At 38.2% G+C, this 19,773-nt stretch overlaps 1 protein-coding gene across 7 annotated transcripts in view; it reads left to right on the forward strand.

Moving 5' to 3' along the window:
* Positions 1-19,773, forward strand: part of MICU1 (mitochondrial calcium uptake 1) — a 239,994-nt gene that overhangs the window by 140,557 nt on the left and 79,664 nt on the right. For all 7 annotated transcript variants that reach the window (XM_028109624.2, XM_028109623.2, XM_028109625.2 and 4 more), the window contains one exon: positions 10,593-10,675. In XM_028109624.2, coding sequence (XP_027965425.1) covers positions 10,593-10,675 — 83 coding nt within the window. The remainder of the gene's footprint in view (positions 1-10,592; positions 10,676-19,773) is intronic.

The raw sequence follows: 19,773 nt of genomic DNA on the forward strand, positions 1-19,773 counted from the left end.
ATGGATTTTAGGGTCTTTAGAGGTACTGTCCAGTTGACACATTTTGGCAGCTGTGACTAACAATTCAGAGCCCTTTCAAACAAATAAGAAAACCTGCAATAGCCAATTAGTTCCCCTCTCTGTTTCCTGCTACATAAAATCTTAAAAGTTTGAATTTCAGTTAAGGTATAGTTTTTTTATCTCAGTTTCTACTTCTAGATTTTTTTCTCCTGTTACCTTAATCTTAAGTGTTATTGGAGTGCCTGGGTGGCTCAGTTGTTAAGCATCTGCCTTTGGCTCAGGTCATGATCCCAGGGTCCTGGGATCAAACCCCGCATCGGGCTCCCTACTTTGCAGGAAGTTGCTTCTCCCTCTCCCACTCCCCCTGCTTGTGTTCCTGCTCTCGCTAACTCTCTCTCTCAAATAAATAAAATCTTAAAAAAATATATCTTATGTGTTATTACCAGAAAATTTTGGATGACATCACTGTGAGCCTCCTTTATAGGTGGCTGCTGCTTTTTTCAGGGTGTCCCAAGAGACCTCTCCACGATTGAGGTCTGCCTCCACTCAGGTGATATGCAAAGGGTCTTTGGGAAAAGCCCCTAGGCCTCTGGAGTGTGATACCAGAGTCTTGGCATGTTGTATACATGACATTGAATAACATCCAGGAAGCGTCCGTGGGGTTTTGCATTTTTCAAAGAGCTGGTGTCCCTTCTCGGGGTTCTTAGGAGACGCTGGCTGGCACCAGATGGTCAGGACATTTATATTTATCTGTTAATTTTTTTAGCAACATCACACCAGGGATTGGACCCATAATACCCGGTTGGGTCAGTGAATGAAGAGCAACAGTAGTGAGTGAAGTAGTGATACAAAGACCATAGGCCTGTTGTATTTTCCTCTGTTGTATTTTTCCTCTGGTTGTGCCGCTGGTTTCCATTTGCAAGGCTATTTCACTCTCTGAGGAAGGACATATAGTCCTGGTACGGCCCTCTGGCTCCCTGGTCAAGGTGAAGTTCTCCCGTCCTCACTAATGGCAATCTTTGCCTTATGTCTTTAGCCTAGAGCCTCTCGGGCAGTGACAAAAGCCTTGTGATCCAGTCAACTCTCCTTAACTGGCCTTGGCCTTGAGGCTCGGAGTACCCTGATGCACACTTATGGTCAGTTAAGGCCCTTGTAATTAGTAGTCTAATAGTCTTGTTAGACCAGATGGCTTCAGTCATGCTGCTCTGGGGAGATAGTTGGATTATTACAGCAGCCCTGACGTTTTGGGTTGGCTACCCCAGGTAACACAGGACAGAGGCAAGATGAGAAAGCACGTGGCAGCCTGACAGACACGCCCTCCCCCACCCCCCAGCAAGCAGTGCTAATTTCTCAGATGGTGTTACCTCCTGAGTTAGGTAGTTGGTAGGCAAGGTGCAGGTAGAGGGCATTCCCCTTAGTTAACTGCACAGTCATGCACTTTTGCTGCCTATTTCAGTTGGTTTGCTGAGACCTTAGCTTCGGCATTATAGAAAGTAACTCAGTCACCTAGAAATGCCTTGGGAGCACTCATTTGGGCCTGGTGAGCTTCCACAGACATCTCCCCTTTCCAAAACAATGTTATGACTGGACCAACCCTGTGGTTCCAATTGTAATTGCAAGATGCTCTTCAGCAACAACTATCAGGAAACTTTGAAAAAAAAAAGGTTTATTACTTAAAAGACCTGGAAATTACACAGCACACCTAGGCCCACACAGTGAGCGAGGTCACAGGTAGAGAGTGCTGAGGGTACATTGGCCTGGGGTACTGCTTTTATTGGACTTGAGGGTAGGGGCCTAGGGTTTCACAGGCTTACTATTCATTGCTAAATTTACAACATAGGAGCCAGGGGGTGCCTGGGTGGCTCAGTGGGTTAAGCATCTGCCTTCAGCTAGGGTCATGATGTCAGGGTCCTGGGATCGAGCCCCATATTGGGTTCCCTGCTCAGTGGGGAGCCTGCTTCTCCCTCTGCCCCTCCACCTTGTCCTGCTTGTGCATGTGCTCTCTCTTGTAAATGAATAGAATCATTTAAAAAAATTTTATTTTAAAATAAATAAATAAAAATAAGAGCTAGAATTTATTGGGGAAAAGACAAGTGGCCCAAATGGTTAGTGATCAAAATCACCCGCAATCTCTAAAACAAAGGAGGCTCCATGCAGGGAGGTGGCCCAGCTCTATCTAGTCGTGTAGCTGGCAATATGTCTGTTTGAGATAGCCATCTTTGGGAAGTGCATGCCTTGGCCACCAAAGCTTAACACACTTACATTACAAAAAAGACAGCTGTCAGGGCTTACAATTACAGGTAGCATTTGAATTAAATTATAAGTGTGTGTGTGTATCTTGGGGAGTGGGGGGCAACATGACGTTTATCCAGGATGAAGTCATCCATTTCTCTTGATGTTTTAGAAGTTGAGAAATGTAGCTTCCTTTCACTTTCTTCTCAGTTTTTACAATTTTAATAATCTGGCATTTTTTTGATTCCATATTATTTCTTTAAATGACTTTACATTACATATTTTCTCTTTCAGGGATATTTCTTACACTTCATTACTATACATTTTACATTTTGGCAGAATAGCCAAGAGTGTGTGCACTAGGGATCTGCCTGGATTTGAATTCTGGCTCGGTGACCCTAGACACACTGTACCTTAGTTTACTCTTCTTTAACAAGGGGTGGGTGTAATAGTACAATGTCATGGAGCAGTTGGGAGGATTAAATAATTCATATAAAGTGCCTATACATAATAAATGTCATGCCAGTTGCCATGATTATTATTGTATTAATAACCATTATTTAAGCTTAACTCTGTTATACTGATTTTATTACTCAATTTATTGCTCACTTCTTAATTGATTTCATCTTCCCTGTCTTTATTTCTTTGATTGATTTTTGTTGTTGGTTAAAGAATTTCCTCAGCTGGGGGTTGTAAATTTTTTCTTAAAGGGCATGATAAATATTTTAGGCTTGCTGGCCAAGACAACTACTAGTACTAGTTGCTGCTACTCACCTCTGTGTAGCTTGTAGCTCAAAAGCAGCCATAGACAGTACATAAACCAGTGGCTAGCCAGGAGGGCATAGTTTACTGACCCTTGCCCAAGACTTTGTTTCTATTTTTTGTGTAATTTTATTAAGGTATGTTGATTATACAATTTCAAAGCCCTTGCATACCTGAGAATATCTTCTGTCACTAATGTAGGTAAATGATGACCTCATGTGTATGTAACTATTAGGTGACAACTGTTTTCCCTCAAGATTTTATAGAATTTGCTCTGTAGTGTTCAGGTGTTGCAGACAATTATGATACAACCTGATACTTCTTTTTTTATGATAACTAATGTTTTTTTCCTCCTGGATGGCTGAGGATTTGTTTTCTTTTTCTTTATCCTTGGCATTTGTCATTTCACCAGGGTAACTATTTTTCTGTTCTGTGTTAAAACAACAAGGCTAAGGAGAAGAACTAGATTGATGTACCATGAACTTTGGCTATTTCAGATTGCCTTATTGTCTGTTTTCATCCACTAAGGACATTTTCTGTATAGTATATAGTATTCCAAAAGTTAGCAGTGAAAATTGTTTATTTTATCATTTTGAATTGCATATGATGTGATATGATATTTTAAGTGGCAGAATGTTCACTATTTTGTATTAGATAGTTTGGTTCCTGTTTAATGGAAGCATACCGCTGCATAACCACAGAAAACATATTCAGGAGGGGTGCCTGGGTGGCTCAGTTGGTTAAGCATCTGCCTCTTGGTTTCGGCTCAAGTCATGATTTCAGGGTCATAAGATTGAGCCCCGCATCCAGCTCTGTGCTCAGCAGGGAGTCTACTTGAGATTCTCTCTCCCTCTCCCACTACCCTCCCAACTCTGCCCTCTCTCACTCTTTCAAGTAAATAAATAAATAAAATCTTTTTTTAAAAAAAGAAAACATTCAGGAAACAGTCTAATTAAATTACCCTTGGTTGAGCATATTAAATCATGAAATGATAAGGAACTAAAATTTATAGTATAGTCAAACTCATTGTAGTTTTTAACGACTGAGCCACCCAGGTGCCCCAAAGTCATCGTAGTTTTTAAAACTGTAATTCTAGCACAATCCACAGAAAAAAAAAAAACCCTTGACTTTTTTATTTCATAACAGTATCTGTGTTATTTCACAGTAACTGGTTATGAACCAGTTATACTCCATGTGGATTTTTTTAATTTGCCATTCCATATCTTGTATTTCAAGAATAATTGTTTGCCCGATTTCAGAGCAGAATGCCATAGTTATTCTCATCAATTCCATTGACTTCAAATGGCAAGATTAATAGTGGATATTTTGGTCAGTAGATAATTCTACAAGACAAAGATCAGGGGAAGCCTGATGATGGGACTTCTGAGTTGAAGCAGAAAGTGTAATAGTTAAACTTTTGAGCCGCTGATATTCTCATTATGCCCTGCTTCACATAAATATGCCTTGATACCCAGTTAACTGTGTATAAAAATTAAATGTAAAAGACATAACTTTATAAAAAGAAGTTTTTCTTGACTTTGTACTTAACCTTTTCTCATTCTTTAAGTCTTTTATATTTTTGAAATATTTGCAGCCCTTTTTATTAGCTATAGTGTTAACATGATACTCGCCATGAAACTATTAGAAAATGCTGAAAAAGCTAATATATCATATTTACTTCCTGTACAATAGTTACTAAGATTAGTAAAATCAGATTTATAAGGCAAGATATTGATGAAAAGAAAATCAATCTGCTGCTGCTTAAGTGTGTTTAAAATAATTCCTAGGATATTTTCATTTTGTATAGCACCCTTCTTCTGAAGCTAAATCATCCCAAGGAAATGTACAACTACAACACATGGTACTGTGGGAAATTTCCCCTCTCCTCTGTATAAAAGGCAGAAATATTTCTTTCAGACTGCATATAACCATCAGACCTAGGAGAATTCAGGGAGGGGTCCTGTTTTGAAATCCAGTCTTAGAGGTTTTTCTCCCCTCTTTCCCCAAGTCTAGTGTTATATAGAAAGCAAGACACTATGCCTTCATATAAGAGGAATGCTAGTATGTTAATCAGCAAAGAAGCAATCCTGGTGTTTCTAGAAAGGATACGTCATTCCAGAATTAACTACATTTAAGATATTCTGCATTCATGGGAGACATTGACCATCTGAAGTACCCCAGGGGAGGACTGTTGAGTGCTGAATTCTGGAAGCAAGTTCTGAAAAACCCTAATAGAGACAAGATAATACGTTTTTTATGTATTCAGAAGGCCATCATAGAGACAAGGAAGCAGATTTATGTTTTTATCTCTGTAGAAACTTAAGCTAGGACAGTTTGTGGGTGCTTCACAAAATTATATTTGTATTCTGTATGAGAAGAGAAAAGCTCATTACAGCCAACAGTGGTTAGACTTCAGAAGTGGTGACCTCTCTTTCTCAGAAATAATCAGAGGCTATGTGATCATCCTTACAAATTCTGTAGGCAAGTTCATCATTAAATAGAGGTTCATCATAATCTAAAGGTTTTTTTCCTAACTCAGAGTTCTCTGATATTGCATATTAATTACCTCATTTATCCTATAGCATCATTTTAAAACAAGAATAGTGCGGGTAGGAATTCTGTGGTAAGAGAAGCAAACCAACAGGAAATAAGAATCTAACCTATTCATGTTTTTTTGGGGGGGTTTTTGTTTTTGTTTTTGTTTTTTTGACAGAGAGAGGGAACACAAGCAGAGGGAATGGGAGAGGGAGAAGCAGGCTTCCCGCAGAGCAGGGAGTCCGATGCGCGGCTCGATCCCAGGATCCTGGGATCATGACCCGAGCCAAAGGCAGATGCGTAACAACTGAGCCACCCAGGCGCCCCTAACCTATTCATGTTTTTGTTTATTCCATCAGTACTACCAAAAACAGATTTTAAGGCATAATGACTCATGTTGTTGGAAGAGCCAGAATTAGAGCCCAGTCTTGTGCATTTGCTGTTTAAAAATAGTAAGTGAAACAGTCATGAAAGTTTTGAGACAGCTAGTGTCGTTTCTGTCTGATTATTTGACTTACCACACATAGACAAAGATGCTTTTTTTCTTATTACTAAAATGAAGCAGAAAAATCTGTTGTGCTTCCAGAAACAATCTAGAGTTGTTATTGTTATCACTATTGTTAATGGTAGACTAATACAAACACAGATTCTTAACTAGAACAGACCTAATACATCTCCATTTCCTAGTAACAAAGATTGTCATGGAATTCTGAGTAAAAGATGTAATGAACTTTGTATAGAATCTTACTGTTTTAATCAGCTCCAACATATGCTGTCATTTTGGAAATCATTGTATAGGAGGTAGATTATGTTGTTAACACAGTGGGAGAAAACTTCACCGTTCACCCTGTCAGTAGCCTGGGATTCAAAAGAATTCCTCTCTCATTTCCTTTCTGTGGAAATTGATTGTGAGTTAGCAGAAACCCTGGACGCGTTAAAGCTTTCCAGAACAGGGCGCCTGGGTGGCTCAGTTGGTTAAGCGACTGCCTTCGGCTCAGGTCATGATCCTGGAGTCCCGGGATCGAGTCCCGCATCGGGCTCCCTGCTCGGTAGGGAGTCTGCTTCTCCCTCTGACCTTCCTCCCTCTCATGCTCTCTCTCTACCATTCTCTCTCTCTCTCAATAAATAAATAAAAATCTTTAATAAAAAAAAAAAAAAAAGCTTTCCAGAACAGCTAGATCTAAAAATTACACTGAGGGACACCTGGGTGGCTCATTTGGTTGAACATCCAACTCTTGATTTTGGCTCAGGTCATGATCTCAGGGTTCCTGGGATCAAGCCCCACATCCGGCTTCATGCTCAGCCGGGAGTCTGCTTCAGGATTCTCTCCCTCTGCCCCTCCCCCTGCTCTCTCTTTCTCTCCCCCTCTCTCTCAAAGAAATAAATAAATCTTTGAAATATATATATATATATATTACTCTGAAGCCTACATTTAAAGGGAGACAGGGAAGTACAAGAGAACATGATCAGGAGATGAAGATTGAATAGGCTGAGAGAACTACTCCTGGAAGGACCTTTCCTGATAGACCTGGTAAGGCCTAACTGAGAGCATGCAGGGCTGCAGCCCTGACTTGCTTTATCGTGACCAGCTCACTAGAAGCTCAGCCTCTAGAGTAGTGTCAGTGCATTTACTTTAATGAACACTCTGTGTAGCTCCATATAAAGCAAATCCCGTGTTTGAAAGTAAGCCAGGATCAAGAGATATAGAAAGCTCAGGAAGTACACCATGTGCTGTGTTTGGTAAAATGAATTTAACCTTCGTTGTAGAAGGACATATAAACTATGATTTGCTAAAATAACTCGTTCAGTCATTTAAATGATAACTGTGCCTTCACAAAACTCACGGGACAATAAGAATAAAATATGATAAAGCTAAAATTTTAAGCACTCTGTGCACCCTCTGTAACCAGTAGAGCTAGGGAATGGGAATACTGCTTTAATTCTTGAGCTTTAATTCAACATACTGACTGGCTCTCTCCAAATTTTTCCCTATTTCTCTGCATTAGGACTGTATTCCTCCTGATGCCATCACCTCTGTCACTGCTTTCTTTTTCCTTCCTTTTTTTTTTTTTTAAAGATTATTTATTTGACAGAGAGAGACACAGCGAGAGAGGGAACACAAGCAGGGGGAGTGGGAGAGGGAGAAGCAGGGCTCCTGCTGAGCAGGGAGCCCGATGCAGGGCTTAATCCCAGGACCCCAGGATGATGACCCGAGCCAAAGGCAGATGCTTAACGACTGAGCCATCCAGGTGCCCCTCTCCTTCCTTTTATCTTAAATATTGGCTTTCAGCTGCACTCTACCCTTTCCTCCACCTTCTCCTTAACCCTCACTTCTCTGTGGGCACCCTCACTTAAGGCTCTGTGTACCAGCAACTGCCAGCTTTCACCTCTCTTGTCTCACCTGTAGACCCATGTTTCCCACTTTCAGCGTTTTCATCTGAATAGGCTGTGGACCCCTTGAATTCAGCAGGCCTGCTCTGAGTTAATTCCTTTTATTTCTCAGACCTTTTACATCTGTTTTAGCTCTCGGTTAATGACGTGCAAGCTACCCAGTAGCCTAAGGCAGTCATGCTGTCAGCCTTTTTTACTCTCAACTCTTAACAGCTAATTAATCATTAAGCTGCATAATTCTGCCTCCTTATTTCAGATTTGTTTCTTCCTCTCCATTACCACTGCCATCACCTCAGTTCACATTTTCAACCTTTACAAGAGCTTCCATGATCTTCTCTGAAGCTGGTTCTTCTTTTTCAACTCATCCTTCAATTCACGCTGTAGCCAGAGAAATCATTTATAAATGCCTATTTGATGGTGTTACTCCCCCACTGAAAACTTTCAGCAGCTTCATATTTTCTGCAGGTATCTACAAGGAATAGGCAAGTAATATATTTCAATGAAAGTGAGCAAAGTGTAAGACCATAGGGGAGAAGAGGAGATGCATTCCTGCCTAAAGCAATTCATATTCAGAATTTTTAAAAACAGATGACAAACCTGAGAATCTAAAGGTGCCTATGGGTTTCCAGTTAGTGCAGCCAAGCCTAACGTATGAACATGGCGTATGCAATGTTTCTCTTATGTCAGGTATGTCCTTGAAGTGAACAGCTTGGAACTCAGCTATTGCAGACTGATGTAATCAGTGAGTCATGTTTTGTTTTTTTGTTTTTCTAGGTTAAAACATATCAGAATAGAGTATGTGTTTATTATTGTTCAGAACCACTGTCTAACTATTGGATGTCATGGAGCGTAACGAAAAAGTTTATTGCCTTTGGAGTCAGCATTGACCTAGGTTCACTTACCATTTCTGCCACATATTAGCTATACAATTTTGAGCTAGTCATGTATGGCTTTGAGCCCCAGCTTCCTACTCTCTTTAAAAAATAAATAAAAACTTTCAGGGTTGAGCATATAAAATCGGATAATTATGAAACTTTAAATTATTGAGCTCAATGCTTGGCATAATAACTCTTCAGTAAAAGCACCCAGACAAGTAGGAAAAATTTAAGAAGTCACAGTAAGTATACAAAAATCTAATTCCCCTCACTTGTATCCTTTGCAACAATTGTACTTGTGACCTAAAAAAGCACAAGCCCGTTGGAAGCCATTATCAAGTGAGGCAGGCAGTTGGAAGCTGACAAGCGTATGATTCACCCAGGCAACTAAAAACCAGGAGCTCACCAGCCTAGCTGGCTAGCTAGCTGAAAATGGAATCTAACCCTACAAGATGTTACTATTGACAAATTCATAAGCAAGATGGGAATATGAATTCTCTGTAACTGTGGATAATGCACTAAGCCCTTTTTACTTTTTTTTGTCTACATATAATCTTTAAATTTTTTAATAAAAGTTACGCTAACTGAAAATTTAATTCAATAGTATTAGCATATATAGGATATTTTATTTTGCTTTATTCTCCACATCTGTATAAATTTGAAGTACGAAAGGAAGGAAGTAAACAATTTTGTTTACCAGAACATTTAGCATGGTAAGGAAGAAGGGACATTACATTTTATTCTAATGTACAAGTATATTAATCATATTTATATTATACTGATTGATCTAGGACCTCTAAAACGTCTTGAAGAGTTTTTACCATTCAGTTAAGGAAAAGAAAATATATACATCCATCTTCTCAAGCTTTGCATTTTTCACTTTATTTTTAAACTCAGCTTTATTTTAGCATTTACATATACTTTGCTCAGTAATTTGTATACCCAGCTGACATGGTTGAAATAGGCTGAGTAGCTACCAGTATGCTTTTCTGCCTGTATAGATAATAACCTGATGGCTGAATGACATCTGCTGGACTCCTGAGTGCACTTAAAATGGAGAGACTAGAAAGACCAAAGTAGAATCTAGCTAGTTTTATTTTTTTTAAAGATTTTTGTATTTATTTTAGAAGGAGGGAGTGTACACACGTGCGTGCATGTGTGCATGTGTGTGTGTGGGTGTGTGTGTGCGGGTGAGTGAGGGAAGGGGCAGAGGAAGAGGGAGAGAAGCAGACTCCCAGCTGAGCCTGGAATCCGATGCTGGCCAATCTCACAACCCAGAAATCACAATCTGAGCTGAAACCAAGAGCTGGGCGCTCAGTCGACTGAGCCATCCAGGTGCCCCCAAATCTAGCTGGTTTTAAAAATGCAAGACAAAGACTTAGAGTTTCAGCCTCTTACTTTGCAGCAGTATGTCTCACCCCAAGCCGACTTTCATGCCCAGATAAATAATGCTATATTTAAGTAACAGAGCAACATTAGTATGATACAGTTAAGAGGATCGTTTCTAATAAAGCAAAGCTGAAGTATTTAGGAGATTAGTGTTGAAACTCAAGAGACAAGTGCTATCTTAATGGCCATAGTCAAGTTTCTCTTTTGGTTTTAAGGAGTATCACTACAAATTAATCTAGATAAATATGGTGGCATTCTGTGCCTTGATAATACTTTGTGTTTAACCATCTGTTTTTCTTAAAGGAATGATTTTTTATTTTTAGTCAATGCCTTCTAAATACCTTTCTTTCTCCCCCCTCCCTCTTCTCCTTCCTTCCCTCCTATCCTTTCCTTCCTTTCTACTTGCAGCTCCTCAGAGAAATTTTGAAATTGCCTTCAAGATGTTTGACTTGAATGGAGATGGAGAAGTAGACATGGAGGAATTTGAACAGGCAAGTTGTCCTGGAAAGTTCCTTTAAGTACATTAATATTTAATACATTTTCATGTACTTTGGAGTTATTTTGGTCTTGGTCAGCGTACTCAGATGCTATCCAGTTTTTGAAGTACCTAATGTGTCATTTAAAAAAATCATCCTCACTTTTAACAAGTGGGTTTTGTTTGTTTGTTTTCACTCTAAATGTAAGGAGTTATTTGAGCATATGATGAAGATCAAAGTTCTTCTGATTCCCCAACATGAATTAGACTGATGCTGAGAGGAAAAATTTGGCTATTCAATCCTGTGTTTAGTCAATGCTTATTAAACAGCTCCTTTGTGCCAGGTAGTTCCAGAATATAAGGATATTCTGAAAGAATTTCTGTAAGAGAAGGAAAAATGATGTCATGCCTTTGACTGTAGCAGGTCCAAGCCATAGATGTATACGTTTCTGATGAATCCTAGAAAGAGACTACAGTTCCATAAAACTTCTCTCATTGGTGGGCCATGATACCTCTTTAGATACAATGATTATGATTGTCAGAATGGTTTCAAAACAAAACAAAAAATATATATATGGATATGTAGGAGAAAGCATTTTGTATTTAAAATAAGGAATGTAGCAAAAAGGAAATGGGAGAAAGTATGAGGTACAGTACACCTTTAAATAAATTCACAGAGACAAATATTTTTAAATACCTGGAGACATTTATTCAAATCTGCTCACTGTGTCCATTGAACACCTGCACTTTTCCATAATCCTGCACTTTACTGGTATTGCTAGGTGGCCTCAAATGATTATACATAGAACTTACCTTGGCATTTTTAAAATTTTATTTTATTTGGAGAGGGGATAGGGCTAATTTTATTTTCATTTGGACTTTAGTCGAGAAACACTGAATTTACCCCCTCACACCCCCCTTTTTCTTTTTTTTTTTTGAGTTTTTATTTTAATTCCAGTTAGTTAACATACAATGGCGATATTAGTTTCAGGTGTACAGTATAGTGATTCAAAACTTCCGTACATCACCCCGTGTTCATCACAAGTGCAACTTTAATCCCCATCACATATTCAACCCATCCCTGGATTTTATTTTATATAAAACTATTTAATTCTATTTTTATTGAGATATTATTGATATAACATTGTATTAGTTTTAGATATAAAACAATGATTTGATCTGTGTATATATTACAAAGTGATTACCACAATTTTTTTCTTTTTTTTTTTTTAAGATTTTATTTATTTATTTGACAGAGAGAGTGAAAGATGGAACACGAGCAGGGGCAGAGGGAGAGGGAGAAGCAGGCTTCCCACGGAGCAGGGAGCCTGATGTAGGGCTAAATCCCAGGACCCTGGGATCATGACCTGAGCCAGAGGCAGACGCTTAACCAACTGAGCCACCCAGGCGCCCCGTTATAAATTTTTTTTTCTTGTGATGAGAATTTTTAAGATCTATTCTCTTAACTTTCAAATTTACAATACAAAACAGTGAATTATAATCACCAGGCTGTACATTAATCCCCAGGACTTATTTATCTTATAACTGGAAGTTTATACCTTTAGACCACCTTCACCCATGGGGACCCCTGCCTCTGTCAACCAACAGTCTCTTCTCTGTATCTATGAGTTTGGCCACTTTTTTTAAGATTATATATATAAGTGAAATCATACTTGTCTGTCTTTGTCTGATTTATTTCATGTAGCATAATGCCCTCAAGGTCCGTCCATGTTAATCACAAATGGCAGAATTGTCTTCTTTTTTATGGCTGAATAATACTCCGTTATATATATATATATATATATATATACACCACATTTTCTTTATCCATCCATCCATTGGTGGACACTGACATTGTTCCCATATCTTGGCTATTGTAAATAACGTTGCAATGAACATGGATGGGTACAGGTATCTCTTTGAGATAGTGGTTTTCTTTCCTTCTTATAACTACCCAGAAATGAAATTGCTGGATCATATGGTAGTTCTATTTTTAATTTAATTTTCAGGGGAAACTCCATACTGTTTTCCATAGCGGCTGCATCAATTTACGTTCCCAAAAATGGTGCACAAGGTTCCCTTTCCTCCACATCCTAGCCAACACTTGTTATTTTTTGTCCTTTTGATAACAGCCGTTCTAATAGGTGTGAGGTGTTAACTCATAGTTTTGATTTCCATTTTCCTGATGATGAATGATATTGAGCACTTTTCATGTACCTACTGGCCATCTTTATGTCTTCTTTGGAAAAATGTATATTCAGATCCTCTGCCCATTTTTATTTTTTTTTAAGATTTTATTTATTTATTTGAGAGAGAGAATGAAAGAACACGAGAGGGGGGAGGGTCAGAGGGAGAATCAGACTCCCTGCTGAGCAGGGAGCCAGATGTGGGGCTCGATCCTGGAACTCCAGGATCATGACCTGAGCCAAAGGCAGTCACTTAACCAACTGAGCCACCCAGGCACCCACCTCTGCCCATTTTTAAATAAGATTGGGTTTTGTTATTGAGTTGTAGGAATTCTTTAATATTTTGGATATGAACCCTTTATGAGATATATAATTTGCAAATATTTTCTCTGATTCAGTGGGTTCCTTTTTAATTTTGTGGATAATTTCCTTTGCCATTCAGAGGCATTTTAGTTTGTCATCCCACTGGTTTGTATTTGCATTTGTTGCATTTGCTTTTGTGTCAAATCCAAAAAGTCATCACCAAGACCAATGTCAGGGAGCTTTCTTCCAGGAATTTTATGGTTTCAGGTCTTAGATTCAAGTCTTTAATCCACATTGAATTAATTTGTGTAGGGTCTGAGATAGTGGTCCAGTTTCATTCTTTCATTCTGTGTGGCTGTCAGTTTTCTCAGCATCATTTATTGACGAGACTGGTCATTCTCCATTGTATATTCTTGGCTCTTTTGTCATAAACTAATTGACCATATATGTAGTGGGTTTATTTCTTGGTTCTTTATTCAAGTCCATTGATCAGTGTGTCTATTTTTATACCAATACCATATTGTTTTAATTACTATAGTCTTGTAGTATAAGACTATATTTGAAATCAGGGAGTGTAATGCCTTTAGTTCTTCTTTCTCAAGATCTCTTTGGCTGTTCAGGGTCTAGGTTTTTTTAATATATTTTGTGTGTTTTCTAGTTAATTGATTTCTACCCTCATTTCTTTCCTTCTCATTTTAGGTTTCTTTTGCTCTTTTATCAGTCTCTTAAGATAGCATCGTTGGTCATTGTTTTGAGAATTTTCTTCTTATAAGCATTTAATGCTTATTATAAAGCTTATAAATGCTTATAAGCATTTAATACTACATTTCCTCTTAGTACTGCTATAGAAGCATCCTCTAAAATTTGATATGTTGTATTTCCATTATCATTAAGTTTGAAATGCTTTCTGCTTCACATGTGATTTCCTGTTTGACCCATGAATTGCTTAAAAGTGTGTTGTTTATTTTCCACGTTTTGAGGCTTTGTTTTTTTGGTTATTTTACTGCTCCTGATATCTAATGTAATTACACTGTGCTCAGAAAACATACTCTGCATGATTTAATCCTTTTAAATGTACTGAGTCTGGTTTTATGGAACTGCATCTGATCTATCTTGGTAAGCATCATTGTGTCTTATTAAAGAATGTGTATTCTGTGGTTATTGAGTAGTGTTTTATAAATGTCAATTCTGTCAAGTTGGTTGATAGTGTTGTTCAGATAGTCTTTGTCCTTACTCATTTTTGTGACCTAGTCATTCTACCAGTTGTTGAGATGGAGTTGTTAAAATCTCCAACCATAATTATGCAATTGTTTGTTTCTCTTTAATTCTTTTGATTTTAGCTTTATGTATTTTGAAGTTTACTGCACATTTCTGATTGTTATCTTCCTTATGAATCAATCCTGTTATAATTATGAAATGTCACTCTTTATCTTTGGTAATACTCTATCATAAAATCTATTTTATGTCATTTTAACATAGCAATTCCGGCTATGCTTACTATTTGCATGGTATGTCTTTTTTTTTTCCCATCCATTTACTTTACATATATCTGTGTCTTTGTATTTAAAGTGCATCTTTTATAGACAGCATTAGTTGGGTCTTGTTTTTTTATCCATTCTGACAGTCTTTGCCTTTTAATTGCAGTATTTAGTCCATTGACATTTAACATAATTATTAGTTACATACATAATTTTTCAATAATGTATAATGTATGTATATAATTTATCAATAACATGTGTAATTTATACATAATTTAATTGGAATTAGACCTACATTTTTGCTATTTGTTTTCTGTTTGTTTTTTTCTGATTTTTGTTCCTCCCTTCTATGTTACTGCCTTTTTTGAGATTAAATATTCTTTAAAGAATTCTGGTTTAATTTGTCTGGAATTTTTGCTGTACCTTTTTGCATTATTTTTGTAGTGGTTGCTCTAGGGAGTATAAAATACATTCTTAAATATACAGAATCTACTTAGAATTAATATTCACATGAAATGTAGAAACTTTGCTGGGGCTCCTGGATGGTACAGTCAGTTAAGCATCTAACTCTTGGTTTCAGCTCAGATTGTGATCTCAGGGTTGTGAGATCAGGCTCCACGTTGGGCTCTGCACCCAGCATGGAATCAGCTTATGATTCTCTCTCCCTCTCCCTTTGCCCTTCCCACTCATGTTCTCTCAAATAAATAAATAAATCTTTTTTAAAAATGTAGAAACTTTGCGGGCACCTGGGTGGCTCAGATGGTTAAGCGTCTGCCTTCGGCTCAGGTCATGATCCCAGGGTCATGGGATCCCTGCTCACTGGGGAGCCTGCTTCTCCCTCTCCCACTCCCCCTGCTTGTGCTCTGTCAAATAAAGAAATAAATAAAATCTTTAAAAAAAATGTAGAAACTTTGCAACCATAAGGTTTTATTTACCTCTTCTCCATCCTTTATGCTATAGTTGTTCTGTGTATTATATCTATATACATTATAAACCCCGTAATAATTTTTGCTTTAACAGTCATATGTTTTTTAAAGAAAATAAGAGAAAAAATAATTTATTTACTCGCATATTTACCATTTCTGATGCCCTTCATTTCTTCCTGAAGATCCTAGTTTCCATATGGTATTATTTCCATTCAATTGGTAAAACTTTTTTTAGGTTTATTTATTTATTTGGGGGGGGGAGAGGGACAGAGAGTAAGGGAGAGAGGGTCTTAAGCAGACTCATGCTGAGCATGGAGCCTGATGCAGGGCTTGATCTCATGACCCTGAGATCACAACCTGAGCCGAAATCAAGAGCCCAATGCTTAACTGACTGTACCACCCAGGTGGCCCATAAAAACTTTCTTTAGCATTTCTTGTAGTGCACATTTGTTAGTGATGAACTAATTTATATTATTATTTTGGTAAGGAATTTCTAGATTCGATTTCTAGACGTAGATGTAAAATTTTCAGTTTCACTACTTTTGATTCCTTTTTTAAAAATTTTATTGTATTTATTTATTTATTTATATGAGAGTGAGAGAAAGAGAGAACACAAGCAGGGGGAGCAACAGGCAGAGGGAGCAACAAACTCCATGCTAAGCAAAGAGCCCGATGTGGGACTCAATCCCAGGACCCTGAGGTCATGACCTGAGCCAAAGGCAGACGCTTAACCAACTGAGCCACCCAGGCATCCCCTTCTGATTCCTTCTGATTAAAAGTCTGGCTGTTTAAATCACTTTTGCCCTATTTATATGTTATTTTCTCTCTCTGCTTTCCAGATTTTCTCTTTATAATTGGTTTCTAGAAATTTGATTACAATATGCCACAGTGTGGTTTTCTTTGTATGTATTCGTCTTGGTATTTGATGAGCTATTTGTATATATAAATTTATGATTTTTATCAAATTTGAGAAGTTTCTGGCCGTCATGTCTTTTTTTTTTTTTTAAGATTTTTTATTTATTTGATAGAGACACAGCGAGAGAGGGAACACAAGCAGGGGGTCGTGGGAGAGAGAGAAGCAGGCTTCCCACTGAGCAGGGAGCCTGATGCAGGGCCTGATCCCAGGACCCTGAGATCATGACCTGAGCCGAAGGCAGACACTTAATGACTGAGCCACCCAGGCACCTCCTGACCATTATGTCTTAACATTTTTTTTTCCTTAAGATTTTCTTTATTTTTTGACAGAGAGAGAGAGAGACAGGGAGAGATGGAACACAAGCAGGGGGAGTGGGAGAGGGAGAAGCAAGTTTCCCGCTGAGCAGGGAGCGCAATGCGGGGCTCAATCCCAGGACCCTGGGATCATGACCTGAGCCGAAGGCAGACGCTTAACAACTGAACCACCCAGGCGCCCCATGTCTTTAACATTTTTTTTTTTTTGGCTCCATTCTCTCTTACCTCTCTCTGACACTCCAGTAACACAAATGTTAAGACCATATGTGATACTGCATCACAAATCTCTAAAGCTCTATTATTTTTTTTCAATCTCTTTTCCTCTCTGCTGTTCAAGCTGTGTAGTTTTTGTTGATTTATCTTCATATTCACTGACTTTTTCTTTGGTCAGTTCTGCTATTAAGCTAATCTAGTAAATTTTTATTTCAGATACTGCATTTTTCAGTTCTTGAACATCCGTTTCATTTTTTATATAGTTTTCTTTCTCATCTGAAATACCCTGTCTTTTCCTTATTCACAAGTATATATTATACTCTTGAACATTATTATTTAACTGTTTTAAAATTCTTGTCTATTAATTTCCAATATCTAGGTCATCTTGGGATTGATCTCCATTAATTGCCTTTTTCTCTTGATGATGACCCAAGTTTTCCCATTTCTTCATATGTTAAGTAATTTTGGATTTTTGTCTAGATATTATAAATGACATGTTATTGACTTTAGATCTTGTTATATTCATCTGAAGAGTATTAGCGTTTTATTTTAGCAGGCAATTAGCTCGACTGGATTTGGCTAGAGTTTATATATGGAATGTGGGGCTCCCCCTCTTCGGCTTTCTTCTTTTCAGGGTTTCCCCCTCACTTTCCAGTGGTTGTAGTTGCTCCAAATTCTGTCCTTATGGTTTTTCAAGCCAGAGAAACTGAGAGCACCAACCCTTCTGATGCAGACTGGGGACTTCCTTCACCTCTGAGAAACCAAATAGCCATACTCCCAGTACAGATACTAAACTCTAGATTTGAATTTAGAGCAGATGGGTCCTGGGGGCACCTGGGTGGCTCAGCTGGTTAAGCATCTGACTTCAGCTCAGGTTATGATCTTGGAGTCCTGGGATTGAGCCCCGCATCGGTCTCCCTGCTCAGCGAGAGCCTGCTGTCCCTCTGCCCCTCCCCCGCTGCTTGCACCTGCATTCTCTCCCTCTCAAGTGAATAGAGCAGATGGGTCTTATTTCTGTCTTTGATGCTGACATGCAAAATGACCTGGGGCAGTCACTTCACCGTTCCATTCACTTGTTAGAGAAAGGAGTGCTATTTCATCTGATGTGATCCCTTGATACCTGGCCACCTTAAACTGATATAACTTCTAATATTGATCACAAGGAAGCTTGATGTAAAAACTCTTCTAGACCAAAAGCAAAAAAATAATTATAAGGTAGTTCATGTGCAAATGGCTCTCTTTATTCTTGGGAAATATAAGAATTTATTAAGTTGAAAGTGCTCTAGGCTGGGGCGCCTGGGTGGCTCAGTCGTTAAGCATCTGCCTTCAGCTCAGGTCATGATCCCGGGGTCCTGGGATTGAGCCCTGCGTCGGGCTCCTTGCTCAGCGGGGAGCCTGCTTCTCCCTCTCCCACTCCCCCTGCTTGTGTTCCCTCTCTCCCTGTGTCTCTCTCTCTCTCTCTGTCAAATAAATAAATAAAATCTTGAAAAAAAAAAAAAGAAAGTGCTCTAGGCTTCCAAACATTCAAACTTTGCGCTTACTTCCCGGGTAAACAGATATTTTCTTGACAGTGTATTCATCAAGCTTATAAAAAAACTTAAACAGAAGCAAGAAAGAGGACCTCACATATTTCAAAGTTAATGTTGCATGAAGCAACCTAATAGCTAATATTACTGTTTGATTCATCTTTTTCTAAAATCACTTTGATCATGCATAAACACATTACTAAAAGGCATTATTAATCTATTGTTAATACTCTGTGTGAGTTTTCTCTGACCTTTCTTTCACACAGATTCTTTCTCTTACCCATTTCCTTCCAGATCAAAGCAAAAGATCATAGCAAAAGATAGTTTAAAAAAAAAACAAACAAACCTTGTAACTGTTTGGGCTCTGTTCACCCAATGCCATGACAGAAATGTTTTTTTTTTTAGTATGAAAGTATGAGAAATAATAACTCATTTGTGAGACAGAAGAAGAATGAAATTTGATTTCAGGGATCATGTTTTACATTTCTTTTGACTTCCTCCACAGCATATAGCATATAGTAAGCATTCACATGACTAGTTGATGTTTTGATTGATTCTCATGTTATGCCCTTAACAAATTATCTAAATAAAAATATTTTTTAAAAATATTGGGGTGCCTGGGTGGCTCCTCGGTTAAGTGCGTCTGAATCGTAATCCTGGGTCTCAGGGTCGAACCCCGTGTCAGGCTCCCCTGCTTCTCCCTCAGCCTCTGCCTCCTCCCCACTCGTGCAAGTGCTGTCTCTCTTTCTTTCAAATAAATAAATAAAATCTTTAAAAAACAAGAAAAAGATTTCCCAACTGAGAAATTCTGAGAAAACATTTTCTCACACACACACACACACACACACACACACACACACATACACAAAATCTAGTGATATGTGCTTTTTTAAAAGCTTTTAAAGAGTGCTTATTATAAATAGTAGTTTATATATAAATGGGTAGTATTTAGACTATGCATTTAATCAGTAATGAAGACGATATAGCATTAGTTAGTTAATTTTCCCTAAACCCTTTTTCCCAGTCACTTACACACACACATTCCCAGCACCACACTCTTGAAGCTAACACACAGTTTCCACCATAGGAAGGATATAAGCTGCAATATTTATAGCTACAGGCAAAATTTAAATCATGGCAGGTTCTCGATACTGGTTCACTGCTATTGGAAATTCTTCAGTACTCACAATGAAGCAGATAAAATGAATTGTGTATTACCTTCAAAACAACAACAAAAAATGTTCTGATTATC

Source organism: Eumetopias jubatus, unplaced genomic scaffold, assembly GCF_037043125.1.
Source record: "Eumetopias jubatus isolate StellerSeaLion01/CBP00866 unplaced genomic scaffold, mEumJub1_p1.0 scaffold_17, whole genome shotgun sequence".
Taxonomy (NCBI): Eukaryota; Metazoa; Chordata; class Mammalia; order Carnivora; family Otariidae; genus Eumetopias; species Eumetopias jubatus.